Source organism: Brassica rapa, chromosome A09 (assembly GCF_000309985.2).
Source record: "Brassica rapa cultivar Chiifu-401-42 chromosome A09, CAAS_Brap_v3.01, whole genome shotgun sequence".
NCBI lineage: Eukaryota > Viridiplantae > Streptophyta > Magnoliopsida > Brassicales > Brassicaceae > Brassica > Brassica rapa.
Window position 1 is genome coordinate 24,419,822 of NC_024803.2, and position 13,926 is coordinate 24,433,747.

A 13,926-nucleotide genomic window follows, 5' to 3' on the forward strand; every position below is an offset into this window, starting at 1 on the left:
TACAAAACGCCAAATGTGAAATGTCAAATCTTCTATGGGCTCTTAAAGTCTCCTATACCCTTATTTTATAATTCTTTTTTTGATTTTTTTTTTTTTTTTTAATAGCTATTTTTTTTTTATCATAACCCAAAGTTAAATTTTTATGTTTTAAATTTTTGATCTTCTATGTTTTTTGATCACTAATTCTTTTTTTGATCATAATCCAAACTTCCAAATTAAATCTTTTCTGGTCATCAAAACTAAACCCTAACCCCCCCTATGGATTAGTGAACCCATGGGCAAATATTTAAATTCTATATTTTTCAAATTCAGAAAAAAATATTTTAAAATTATTTTTAATAATATTTTGATGATTTTTTCGAAAATATGGAAAACAATGTTTTTAGATTTTTTAAATATTTTTATCAAATTCTATAAATCAAATAAAAAATATTAACGTTTCCATTTTAATTTTATGATTTTTCGTTTGACATATAAAATTAAAAGAACAAAAAAATCCTTTTGAGATTGTGTTATGAGATATAGGGGTATGAGAGGATTTGTCTCAGCTTTGGAGCAAGAATAACAAAAGAAGATCAAAGCTTATATTTTAGGAACACCTTAAAGAATAGCAACAGTAAAAGAGTAACAACTTAAGGTTTACTCAGATCGCAGGGCAAAATGTAAGGTGGAACAGAGTCATGCGCCATTTAGATCCACGATAATAAGACGACATACCAAAGATTAAGAAAACACTGGGGCTGTCTGATTCAGGATGTGCAGTTTAGGGATACAAGTCTAATAATCTGAGGATACATGTGATCTTCTAGCGAGTCACATCACAAGCCTAGTCTGCATCATACTGATTGATTTGAAGGAACAACGACTTCACTGTGCTGTTCCTGGAGCAGCTGCATAGCCTGCTGGCTGAGTTGCAGACTGATCATATCCCGCCTGGGCAGGTGCAGTCTGGGAGTAAGCGGTTTGGCCAACAGGTGCCGCATATGCTGTTGCGTTTCCACCTCCATAGCTAGGATACTGAGAGCCGTAGCCATAGTTTCCATTGCTCTGAGCCGGGGCGTTACCATAAGCCGGCTGTGTAGAGGGATATGAGCTATAACCACCGGTTTGAGGTGCTTGCCCATATCCAGCTGAAGTTTGCTGCACACCAGAAGCTGGTGTTCCACCATGCTGTTCATAAGCTGGGGTAACTGCTGCTGCTTGTGTACTATTATAACCATCGGATGGTGCTGCAGAGTTGTATGAAGGGTAAGTTTGTTGACCAGGAGTACTTGATGCATAACCATATTGCTGTTGTGGTGGAGCCATGTTTGCACCATACGATGGTGCTGCTTGAGGTGGACCTTGGTAAGGCACATCAACAGAAGGTGCTGCTGGCCTTGGAGGCCCATATCCTTGCTCGGCTGGCATCCCATAAGGTCTACTTGGCTGCTGCATTTGGTGCTGACCACCGGCTGGTGGATAGCCCTGTTGGTATCCACCATAAGATTGCTGCATAGGAGGATTATCATAGTTTGGCTGATCATACATCTGCCCATAATTCTGCTGACCACCTGCCTGAGAGTACGGAGCAGCATGGTTGGGCACAGGACCTGGGTTTTGAGGTCCTGTTCTACTGTAATAATCATATGGACCAGAATGTGGAGGCCTTTGTTCCCAACCAGGACCATATCCACTCCTCGGAGGCATATGTTGTGGAGGATAACCGCCGGAGTTGGGCGGTCTGTAATGTGAACCATGAGACGGGTATGGTCCACCATGATGATAATTGTATGGCATTGAATGGGGCCCATGAGGACCACGTGAACCACCCCATTGAGGCGGACCACCGGGTCCTCGTGGTTGGTAAGCAGGCGAGTTATAACCACCAGAATAGTGTGATGGCCTTGTATCCTGCAAAAGATACAACCATGAAACCTTCATTCAGAAACAACAAATAGAAGATAAAATCTCAAACAACTGAGAACGCAGAGCACAGAAATAACAGCTATTAATCTGAACGTTGAACAAATTGTGCAACAAAGCAGCTAGGGTTCGTAGCATATCATGAAATCTCTAAGTTGACAAAAGAGTCCAAAAAGAGGATCCGACTAAGAACAGAGCAACACAGCAAAGAATTTCATCAAAACAGGTCATAAGCAGATGACATTCAGAAACATGACACGTGTTAAAATTATTCTATGCCATAAAAGTGATAACTCTACAAACAATTCAGCTGTCAGTAGCATTCCAAACTGTTTCAAACTGAAGATGAAGCCCTGGCATCAACTTAGTACCACCATAGCCTATGTGAAACTGCAGTATATGTTTGATACAAGAAATTAAAGCTGATCATTTACAGTATCCAAAATGGTGTCACCAGGCTCCCCTTTAGTAGTTCCATGGTCATTCAAGCCTATCTAACAAAAAGGTGCTGTAATATATCCACGCTCACACTAAGGGCTTGAAGTTTCAAAACAGAAAAGCAGCCTTACCGACTACAAGAACCTGCAAGCGTGAGTGACAAATGCCAAATACCTTCATCCGTAGACCTGGGTAACGTCTATTGTACACCAACAAGGCAATGCTGGCCCCAATTGAAAGGTAATGGCCACATCTGCATTTTTAAAGCCAACACCAATTCGAGTTCTGACACTTTTAACTTAAAGAATCATGGCAATCGACTGGAGGTCGGAACATCCAGTCGGAACATATGATCTTCTCAACAAGAGAAACAATACACATATTTTCTCAAGATTCCTTATCACAGCAGCATGAACCAAAGTACTCTTTTAGGACGTCAACATGCAGCTATTCATAAGATTAGGGGAGCCACCATATATTTGCACTGAAGTTATTAATTAAGATAGCAGGATGTTTCACATATTTAAAGCAGAAAAATCAGGAAACAAAAAACCCACAAATAAAGTCATTATTCCCCAAAAACACAAAACTAACGTGAATTAGTGAAACAAGAAAACAATGGGTTAAGGTAGTGTAACGATAACTGATCATAGGTAACAAGCTATTTCTTCAGCGTTATGGACCAGAACATTAGCAAACAAAAACTGCCTAAATAAATTAAAGAACATAGCAGGAACCTTTAGATAACACAGAGTTATCACCTCATTACCTATGTAGTTTAATAAGGGAAGATTAAGTAAAAACAAACATCAGGATGGGATTATCAAACATATTGGTATACCAGATAATAGATGCACCAATATGAAGGAGAAAACAAAAAAGTTAAGCAATCACATGTTTCAATTTCAATGGTTTCAATTATCAAACAGCAATGTCATCGTTCAGAGAAATAACATCAGAAGACAGACCTGATACATGACATCTTTTATCAACGCCGTAGCTATATCAATTTGTCTTTTATCCCCAGAAATACGAACAGTCCTTTCCTTAGAGCCATCACCTTCTTCAAGTGGTATTAACTATATGAGAAGTATATTAATCAGTTGCAACACAGAATAAGCAAATATTTTCACAAATGTTGTCGGTACTCTTAATACAATCAATATTAAATAGAAAGGTAGGACAACCTGAATCCGTGCTCTCGACTTTGTCTGCATGTTCTTGATAGTCTCCCCGCCTCGGCCAATGATCACACCAACCTGTCGAAGATGGATTAGGTATCACTTAGAAGATGGGCAGGTAGAACAATTACCAGGGAATACCTTATCATTTGGAACTTTGATCTCAATTTGCTCTGGGGCCGCTCTTACAAAAAGGGCAGGTACACCTCCTCCTTCAGACTACGATTGCAGCAGAAAAAAAAACAAATCTTAGGTCAGACAGCAGAAACAAAAGTTGTCAATAAACAAAGAAACAAAGACAATTTTCCACCTGGGCTATAACTTCATTGATAAGCTTCTCTGCTTTCTCAATAGAAGCAAGACTCCCAATTATCTCCACTGGTCTTAAAGCTGCATTTGGATCAGCCTCAGAATCCCTCCGGATTTGGATTTTGGCACCAGAACTGAGCTGGAGATTCCGTACCATCTCCCCACCTTTACCAATAAGCGTGCCAACCTGTGAAGAAAATAAATAAGTAAATATACAACTCAGTAAGATAAGATTCATTGACAAAAGAGTCAAAAGGGAAACTAAATTGAACCACCTTTGAACTTGGGACTTCTATTTTGCGAGTTGTGGATTGGGTGTCGTCAACCTCCTTATGAGAAGTGCCACCACTGACTTCTTTACTTCCATCGCCAACCTCTTCATGAGAACCACTGCCGTTAACTTCCTTACTTTCTTCACCAGTCTGCTCCTGACAACCCCCAGCATTTGCTTCCTTATTTTCCTTCTGAGATTCATCATCATCCACTACCTTGCTTTCGTTTTCAACTTCTTTCTGAACAAGAGCATCATTCGCTTCCTTACTAGTGTTCACCTCTTTACTTTCTTCAACAGAAACTACTTCCTGGGAGGTTGTAGCCTCAACAGAAGCTGGTTGGTTATCCTCAGCCTGATTGGGCTCCTGCACTTTCTCAATTAGACTATTACCAGTTGCCTCTTCTTCACCATTCTCTGGTTTCTTTTCTACAGTTCCCCCAATCCCTACACCAAAATGTCAAAACACAGACCAATGAGAATGCATGTTTCATCTATCCCTAAACAAAAACAAATCAATTTACTCCGAATCTGATTAAATACTTCATAGCAACGATTCCAAGAAATAAAAAAAAACATATACCTAACCCATCATCGGCCTTGCCGTCGAGCTTGTGTCGCTTCGCCTGAGAATAATCAGAAGCTTCCTTGGCATCATCAACAGAAGCTTCAATCGAGCCGGTATGTTGTTCGAGAATCTCCGATTCGATATTCTCAAGCTTGCGCTTGTGGTCGGAAGGCTGCACAGGGTAAGCGATAGTATCTTCTTCCGCCATGACTTGAACGGGAAAAGCAAGAAACGCCGCCTCTTTTGTGATGAATCGGCGATTTCGAGACGCTAGGGCTTCGGAGACTGTGAGGGGTAAGGATGGATTGGACGGGAAGTGGTGACTTTGTGAGCAGTGGATTTGATTAAAAAGGCTTTTCTATAGTTTCAATTTCTATGTGGCCTTTTTAGTAGGCTTCTTTGTGGGCCATCATTTTCGTTTTTCCGTGCCTGTGTTTCTGTTTCTGCTATGTGGGCTTTTTAGTAGGTAACCATGCGGAATGTGAAACGCGATTCAACAAAATGTTGCTGAATGAAGGAAAAAAAACGCAAAAACATAAAATGTTACGCAAATTTTAAAATTAGATAAGAGAAAATAATTAAAAGGATGTCATTTTCAATTTTTTTACCTCTTTAAGAATCTTGTACGACTCTTGCATGGACATCTCGACGGGTGTACCATGGCTCAGCTGGATCTGGCGCTCTTCGATCAAGCATAAACTTTGTTATGGATCCTTTCGGATCTAGGATCCACAAAAGAACAGTTTGGATCTTATGTGTAGTCTCAAACAGTGAGGAAAGATGGTAATTCTCCTTCCTTTTCGCCTAAAAATATAAAATTTAAACACTTCAAATTTCTACACTAACACCCGCAAAATGTGTCTATGTGCGAGGCATCTGCAAATGTCAGTGTAGACCTCTCGTCATACTGGAAGTGGAGAACTGTGTGGAAACTCAGATCAAATGGGGTCGATCCAGTAGCAGACAAGGCCATCCCATACATCTTTCATGAGGAAGATGGGTTTCAAATCATCTCCCCTTGAACTCCCAAAGCTCTTTCCAGTCGGAGACAGTTTGCTAAGTGTTTCATCTCTTAGCATAAAATTCTTTCTTCACACTCTATTAATGTAGACCAATGCCATTTTTTCTGTAAAGGTTTTTAAAAATAAAAACTAGCTCTTATTAGGAAAAAAAATAAAAATATTTAGAAAGAAATAAAACTCACCGCAAAACATTTGAACCACATCTTCTAAATGTACTAGGGTGTATGAGTCCAATTTATATGGCTTGATGAAGTAGCTCTTGATGGTGTTAGAAACGCTTTGTGCTACTCTAGAGCTGACTCGAAATATGCAAAATAAAATTTTAACAATTTGGAATTTATATAAAAAATTAGCAAAGGAAAAAAAAGAACAGTTTGTATCAGTAAGAGTTCAATATATAATTACGTTATTCAGTGTACATCAAAAATTGCAATCTAGTAAAAAAAATGTGCAAAATTAGTAATGTTTCATCATTAAAAAGACTTAAAATTTTCGTGTGTGTGATTTAAGAGTGTTATTATTGGTGAACTGAGTTTATTGTACCAATTAAGTTATGTGTTTTTATATTGTTTTTGTGTGTTTATATTGTGCATATTTAGAGTTTCGTGATTTTTTTATTTTTATAATATTAAATTTAATATTAGCTTTCAAAAAAATAAGGTAAGTATATAAATAAAATAAAATAAAATAAAGTAATATAAAGTAATATTTAAGTCATTTTATCTATTTATGTTAATTACAATAGAAAATATTATTAATATGTAGTTATTATATTGTAATAGATAAATGTATAAATTAGAAATAATGAGATAAAATGTTGAATTTTGTTAAACAAAACGGTAGTAGAAATTGAGTATTGAATAATTAGGTGGAACATAAAAGATCATGTGAAACGTTAAAAAGAGAATATTGAATTGTTAGAACCATCATTGTACATGGTCTTTGAGATATTTTTACTCAAGTAAGGATCAACTTGTAAGATACTCAATCATATAGTTGGGTATTTTAATTAGTTTCTGAAATTCTTTTTGTTCATCATCCCTAGTCGCTAAAGAGATCAATGTGATAGTGTTGAAAACTGAAGTACTACATCTATCTATCTATCTATCTATTAATATAAAGTAGAGTTTTTCTCTTCTCTTAAGGTGCCACGTCATCAATTCGAGTGCTGAGAAGCTGCCATGTGTCCAGTTTGTAAAACTCACCGTTTCATTCATTATGTTCTGCAATATATTTGGGCTTTAGCTGTGTCGGGCTGTGTTTTATATTTATCGAGCCCATACAATAAGATATCAACTTCGCGATAGACGTGTGTTCATCTTCGCATCTCCAAAGCTCATGGCGATTAGGGTTTCGAGATTGCTCTTTCACCTTATTCTTCATGATACGAAATGATATCAGTTACAAAATCATCAACTTTCTATTAGTATAAAGTATAGTTTTTCTCTTCTCTTAAGGTGCCACGTCATCAATTCGAGTGCTGAGAAGCCGCCGCGTGTCCAGTTTGTAAAACTCACTGTTTCATTCACTATGTTCTGCAATATATTTGGGTTTTAGTTGTGTTGGGCTGTGTTTTATATTTATCGAGCCCATACAATAAGATATCAACTTTGCGATAGACGTGTGTTCATCTTCGCATCTCGAAAGCTCATGGCGATCAGGGTTTCGAGATTTCTCTTTCATCTTTTTCTTCATGATACGAAATGATACCAGTTACAAAATCATCAACTTATAAACCCTCCATTAATCCATCACCCACGACCTCTAATCAATGCGTGTCCCAATCTATCAAGGCGGTGGAGATTCGACTATAAAAAGGTGAGCTTTCTTCTTCTTTTTTTGCAGTTTTTGTTTCTTCGATCGACCGCGACGAACTTTCAGCTTGGGGTTTGTGGTTTCAGCATCAGAAGAAAAAACAAGCGCTCTTCGGCAGTGTGTTTACAGGTTTGAATTTCTCCAGAATTCAGTCTAAAAATTACCTCAACATCTTTGGAAACCTGCTCTTGATCTTATATAGATCTTTAATCGTGTTTTAATGGTCTCTGATTTTTAAATATCAACTTTCCATGAAATCAAAGTTTTCTCTTTATTCCTCCAATCTCAACCGCAGTCTCATGTTGAATTAATCTACAACGACCTTTTGCATTTGTCTGGTCAGATTATGAGACGGCTCTATGACTAACACTACTCAAGAGTGAACTAACTAAATAAGCTTTCTTACTTTGAGAATCATCTCTCATTCGTTCTAAACTAATCAGTAAACTAAATCTGTAAGCTACGGCTAACTTTTTGGTCTTCCTCTCCGATCTGCAGAGATGCGCTTCTCCACTGTTCAAGTCCGGTTGCTCCGTTTCTGGAGGCCAGGAATGTCCGCTGTGGTGGAGAATTCATGGGAGTTGATATGCTCATGCTGGATTCTCAGGTCTCTTATTTAACTCCGCCTTTTGTTCATAAACAGTTATTTCACCGGTTGAATTATTTAGACATTTCCGTCGTACTTAATTTAAATTACAAAGTAGAGAGTGTGGACCATGGAGGCAAATCTCAATTACGTAAGGATGCTCTGTGTTTCTTATGTTTCCAAGTAATAAAGAAACTATAATATAATTCCAGATGGATGTAATTAGAGGTTCCCGTAAGGATTTATTAAACCGAAAAACTAATATTCAATACCAGATCTCCATTTTAATTTTGTTTTCAACGATATTTTCCGGTATTCAAACTTAAATGCAACGATAATTTAACAAACTAAGCGAGAGAAAATCGCGCCAGACCAGAAATTAAAACAACCGGATTGGTTATGGAATGCACCGTAAGAAACATGAAACTTGCCACATGCAATTAATTACTCGCGTAATGAAATTTGATTTGTTCATCTGTAGACGAAGGAAAAAAACTGATTAGTAAAATAAACCCTAACTCCCTCCGGTCTGGATCGCAACCTGAAAGTTGTCTACGTGTTTCTTTCGTAATGGTAGGCTTACATTATCCTATCTATTAATAAGTATTATACTCTTTCGAGAATTACAATCAAGCAGACAAAGGATGATGATTATGCAACAATTACTTTTATACGTGGCTCTCTCCGAGAAGTAACAGAAGAAGTTTTACCGACAAAAAAAGGTAACAACAGAGGATAATGAGAAGATAAATACAAACAACAAGGATGTGTAGTTGGTACCATAAATTTTACGATTCTCTATATCTCTCTAAACCAGTTGGTACCAAGCAGTTTAACCAAGTTTTACTAAAAAAAACAGTTTATATGCTTAGCAAAGTTCTTTATGAACTTAACCAAAAAAATATATTGGTTTAAATTCCATTAATGTTAAGATACATTATCTTTTGTAGCATCAAAATCTGCATATTATGATTTTAAAATAATTATTGGTTTGAATCTACTTTTATAACTTTATATTATACTAGGGGAAATTATACATTTACACTTTGTTGAGTACCCCTTTTCAAATTTACACTCAGGAGGAGGACATTTTCACAAATACCTAATTGTTTAGTAGCCGAAAGACAATAATAACCCTCGCAATTTTAACCTTTTCTCTCGAATCTCTCTAGCTCGCCATCGAAGGCGACGAGATTACAGAGCTACGACGGCGATTCTAGCAACGGCGACGACAAAAGGTCTTCTCTCTCACTAGTCACGCCGTCTCTCTGGAAAGAGCATCCGGTGACGACGAATAACAATCAGACTATACGATTCAAAATTTCATCTCAAAAAATGTCGTCTACTCCTCACGATTCTCCTCTACACGATTCTCCTATACACGATTCTCCTCTTCACGATTCTCCTATTCATGATTCTTATCTTCACGATTCTCTACAAGTAAGTACCTAAATTATTGTTTGTTTCAAGTCATTTTTTGAATTTGTTATTTCTGTTATAAGAAAATAGAAGAACATTGGTTGAGGATTGTCATGTTTCTAGTTAGATCTAAGAGAAATAGTATCGATAGTGAACATTGAGTTTTTTTGAAAAATTATAAGCCTTTATAAATGTGGGTTTCAAGTAATTATAAAATGCGTGAACTCAAGAAGTGTTGTCTTGTATTGCAGTTGGATAGCAACGAGTTTTGCACAACCTTGAAATTGCCTGGGAGGGTTTATGAAGCTGTAGAAACACCAGATAATCCCAAAGCGATAATCCATCACTCAAAGATTGATTATATCGAGAAGGTGGAAGATATATTAGGAAAAGAAGAGTTTTCTTTCATAGAGAACTCTCACATTGGGAGCATTTTGAAGTTGGTTAAAAGGAATAGGGTTCAATTTTCAGAAGAGTTGTTCCATTTTCTAATGCAGCGAAGAGTATTGACGCAAGGAGAGGATCTCTGGTTTACTTTCTCGGACCAGCCTATGAGGTTTTCACTAAGGGAATTTCATCTGACAACAGGCTTACGTTGTGAGGAAGATCAGACAATAACAGAGCCGCTGTTCAAAATAATGAAGAAGCCATACATTTGGATGCTGGGCAAGATTGATAAGTTTACGGTGAGAACGTTATATGAAATGTTTAAAAAGAAAGCACGAAGCATGCCAACACTAGAAAGATTATCCCTTGGAACAGCAATACTCACAGAAGCGGTAATTATGGCAGAAAATCCGAGTTCTAAAATCCCGAGAGACAGGTTGCAGCGTTATATGAACTATCGCTCACACAAGATTGCTTGGGGTAAAACTGCTTATAGAATCTTGATGAGAAGTGTAAAAAGTTTGAGTGCAAGTTCCTGGACAGGAGATAGTTATGAAGTGAGTGGTTTTGCGCTAGCCATAAATCTGTGGGCAATGTCATCAGTGAATGTGCTTGGTAAATCTTTGGGAAAGCCATGCGAGACATCCTCTTCTTCTGATCCGTTGTGTCTACATTGGGACTCAACAAGAACTCCGACAATAGCTGAAGTGTTAGAGCTGGAGAAGATAAACAATGTGAGTTTTTATAAGCGTATATAAATATATTCGTATTGTATTGTTTGAAAAGTGGATTTCTAGGGACTCCTTGAAAAGGTCCACAAATCGGTGTCTTGTAGGATTGTAAATTTGACATGTGTTTATACAAGATTATAAATGTACTTTTATAAGGACTATATAAATTAATATATAAGAGGTTTACATAGATATGTTTTATTTATTCTACAGGTTGAGGTTAGCACAGTGATTGGATTGGCTGAGGAATACAAACATTTGGTGGGGGCAACACATAGTGACGATGCTGACTTTCACAGTGTTGTGAAACTAGTTCAACAAGGATACAAAATGAGGAGAAGCGATTGGGAGAAAGGTTTTGTGGATATGTTTGTTGCAACAGAAGATATAGGTCAACAACGCAAGACAAAAGACGAAGATGCAGAGCATGGTGAAGATCTGAACCATAATGAAGATGAAGAGGAAAAGAAAGATGAAGAGGAAAAGACAGATGAAGAGGAAAATAAAGATGAAGAGTATCAAAAGGATAAGGAGCAAAGAAAAGATAAAAATCATTCCATGTCTAACAGCGAGAAACTTGATAAGCTAATCCAAATGGTTCGTGATTTGGATAAGCGAGTAGTAATGATCCAGAATGTTTTAGGAGTTAAGGTAACCAATTCAATTTTACCAATTACTTATCAAATTTCGCGTGTTATTCCTCTCTAATGATTTCACTTGTTTTTTTGAAGTTTAACGACAGTTCACCAAACAAAGAAGATTGTGAAAATGGAGCTAGTTCTGGTGATAGAAGAAGTGCACAAGATTATGAAAATGAAGAAGATACAATTAATGAAGAAGCAAACTCTGATGATAAAAAAAATGCACCAGATGATGAAAATGAAGAAGATACAATTGCTGAAGCAGCAAACTCTGAAGATACAATTGCTGAAGAAGCAAACTCTGGCGATGGAAGAAGTGCACTGGATGATGAAAATGAAAAAGAGATATGTGATGAAGAAGCAAAATCTGGTACAGAGCATCAAAGGGAAGAAGAGAATATTCTTGGGGAAATTGAGACTACACAAAAAATCACTCAAGACGAAGACACAGAAAAACTTGAATCAGAAAGTTGCTTGAAACAAACGTCGCAGGTATGAATCTAAAACAGGATATAAAGGTTTATAAATTTTTTAATTTAGTGATAGGCAAATTGAATTTCTTATTTCTTTTGTAGGTTACGTCGCCTACTCCAACATTCAATACTCCAAACTTTGATACAAGGGTACAAAATTAATATATTTTATAAGGCCTTGTAAAAGTTTAATGTATATAGCATAAACATCTAATTTTCAAATATTTTGTCTGAAGGTTTCATCGCCTAATCCAACATTTACGTCTCCTAAGTTTGATCTCCTTTCCCAAGAAAGTCATAGTGGAAAGGGTACAAATGAGGTATTTTATAAAGCTTTATAAACTATTTCATGATCGTTAAGGTCTCTTAAACAATTATATAAAAACGATTTGCATGAATCAGGTTCTTATGAGAGATGTTTATGAGATTCCTGTTTTCCAACCTCTAATGAAAATAAAAAAGAGATTGGTACAACAACACAGCCAGGTTTGTTTTCCAAACTTTATGAGTATTGATTTATTTTATAGACTTAATAATCCTTTGTAAAAAGGGGACTATTTTTTTTGTTCTGTAGGTAAACGAAGATGTTGAGCCTCCACTTCAAAAGAAGTTTAAAGCTGATACAGATAATGTTCCGCTAAGAAGAAGTGAAAGAGGTCAAATACCATCCATTCATACACAACCACCGTTTACAGGAGCAAGGAAGAAACATCCGATTCTTCATCCCTTTGAGCCAGTTGATAAAACAAGAAAAGAAAAAATGAGAGAATGGAAAATGTCAAACAAAAGAAAGTAAGTTTTATTTTATAAGAAGCTATATATTTCATGAAACTAGATATCTACATAAAAAAGTATGAGTGTCCAATGTAGGAAGCTGAGAATCAATCAAGAGATAGTAAACGCAAAGTGGTTTTCGGATATTGAAACTCCGGGAAAAAAACTTTCAAAAACGGTTAGACTATATGTGAACAAAAATTCTTTATAATCCCTTATAAATTTATATTAATCTTCTTTATAAAACTATATGATCGCTATTCTGAGTATTTGTTTTTTTTTTGTTTCAGCATATTGAAGCAGGTTTTGAGTTGCTGAAACTGAGACAGATAAACAATCCAGATTTGTTTCTGAACAAAACTGCCTTAGTTGTTGGAGTGAAGTTTCTTGAAGAAATAGATGAGTTTTATGATGAGTTTTTAGATGACAAGAAAGGTTTCCAATTTGGAGCAGGCTTTGACAAGTACAACATAGAGAAGAATATCAACTTCCTCTATTCGGCCATTGCAGTAGCAGAGAAGTATTGGCTTGGAGTTGTAATCAACTTGGAGAAGAGAAATATCACAGCATTCAATTGTGCAGCAATGAAGTTCACAGATGCGAGTTTGGTCCCTTACGTTAATGCATATGCGATGGCTCTCCCATTCATGATTCGCTACTTCTTCAAAGATGTCAGCATGGATACAAGCAAGTTCTCGATAAAAATTGTATCTGAAGGTTTCCCACAGGTAACATCTTTATAACCGCTTATAAATCTTTATGGTAGATTTGTATCCAGGTTCTTCAGATCAAATAACTTATATTATAATTTATCTGCTAATATATTACTAAAACATATTTGTTTAAGGTTCTTAAAATAGAAGACAGTGGAGTTTATGCATTGAAGCTGATAGAGTGCCATGCAATGCGTATAGTGGATTTGACAAAGCTGAGTGAAGAAAAAATTGCAATCATCCGAGAAAAGTTGGCGGTTGATATCTTCTCGGAATTACAATGAATACTAATGTGGGAATGAACAAAAACTTTATAGCTTGCTTATAGTTATGTGTGAACAACTATCTGTTTTATGCGTGTTTGGTAAACTTTGTTTGTAGAATTCTGAGTATTATGAGTTTATGACTTGGATTTATGGTTTTCCTTAAATTTAGAAAGTTCAATGGTAAATTTGTATTTCAGTAGCTTTATAACACATTATTACAAATAGTTTATAACCTCTTATAAAATCAAAACAAAATGGTTTATTACAAATGAATTTACGATATATAAAGGAGTATATAAAAGTTATAAAGATTTATAAATCGTTTTTCAAGAGCTCATCAGTTCATAAAACAAAAAAGAATTAAGGTTTATAAAGTTGTATAAACAACCAAAATGATTGAAGCAATTTATAAAGGCTTCTAAATCAG

General features: G+C 36.2%; 2 protein-coding genes across 3 annotated transcripts; one reads left to right on the top strand and one right to left on the bottom strand.

Moving 5' to 3' along the window:
• Positions 1 to 562: 562 nt before the first annotated feature.
• LOC103840055 (far upstream element-binding protein 2) lies at positions 563 to 5,007 on the bottom strand. Its single transcript, XM_009116541.3, has 7 exons — positions 4,688 to 5,007; positions 4,109 to 4,551; positions 3,835 to 4,020; positions 3,666 to 3,743; positions 3,531 to 3,602; positions 3,312 to 3,422; positions 563 to 1,893 (listed from the first exon to the last, which is right to left on the bottom strand). Exons 1-7 carry the CDS (start codon positions 4,878 to 4,880, stop codon positions 868 to 870), a joined length of 2,109 nt encoding a protein of 702 aa, XP_009114789.1. The 5' UTR covers positions 4,881 to 5,007; the 3' UTR covers positions 563 to 867.
• Positions 5,008 to 9,119: 4,112 nt separating this feature from the next.
• Positions 9,120 to 13,660, top strand: LOC117128230. Of its 2 annotated transcripts, none has more exons than XM_033280234.1 (11): positions 9,120 to 9,535; positions 9,766 to 10,635; positions 10,846 to 11,283; positions 11,364 to 11,765; positions 11,849 to 11,896; positions 11,983 to 12,066; positions 12,149 to 12,232; positions 12,321 to 12,538; positions 12,617 to 12,698; positions 12,811 to 13,237; positions 13,368 to 13,660. In XM_033280234.1, exons 1-11 carry the CDS (start codon positions 9,431 to 9,433, stop codon positions 13,373 to 13,375), a joined length of 2,766 nt encoding a protein of 921 aa, XP_033136125.1. In that variant the 5' UTR covers positions 9,120 to 9,430; the 3' UTR covers positions 13,376 to 13,660. The 2 variants fall into 2 exon arrangements, with proteins under 2 accessions (XP_033136125.1, XP_033136124.1); XM_033280233.1 differs by having other exon boundaries at positions 12,811 to 13,248; positions 13,368 to 13,649.
• The last annotated feature ends 266 nt before the right edge of the window (positions 13,661 to 13,926 follow it).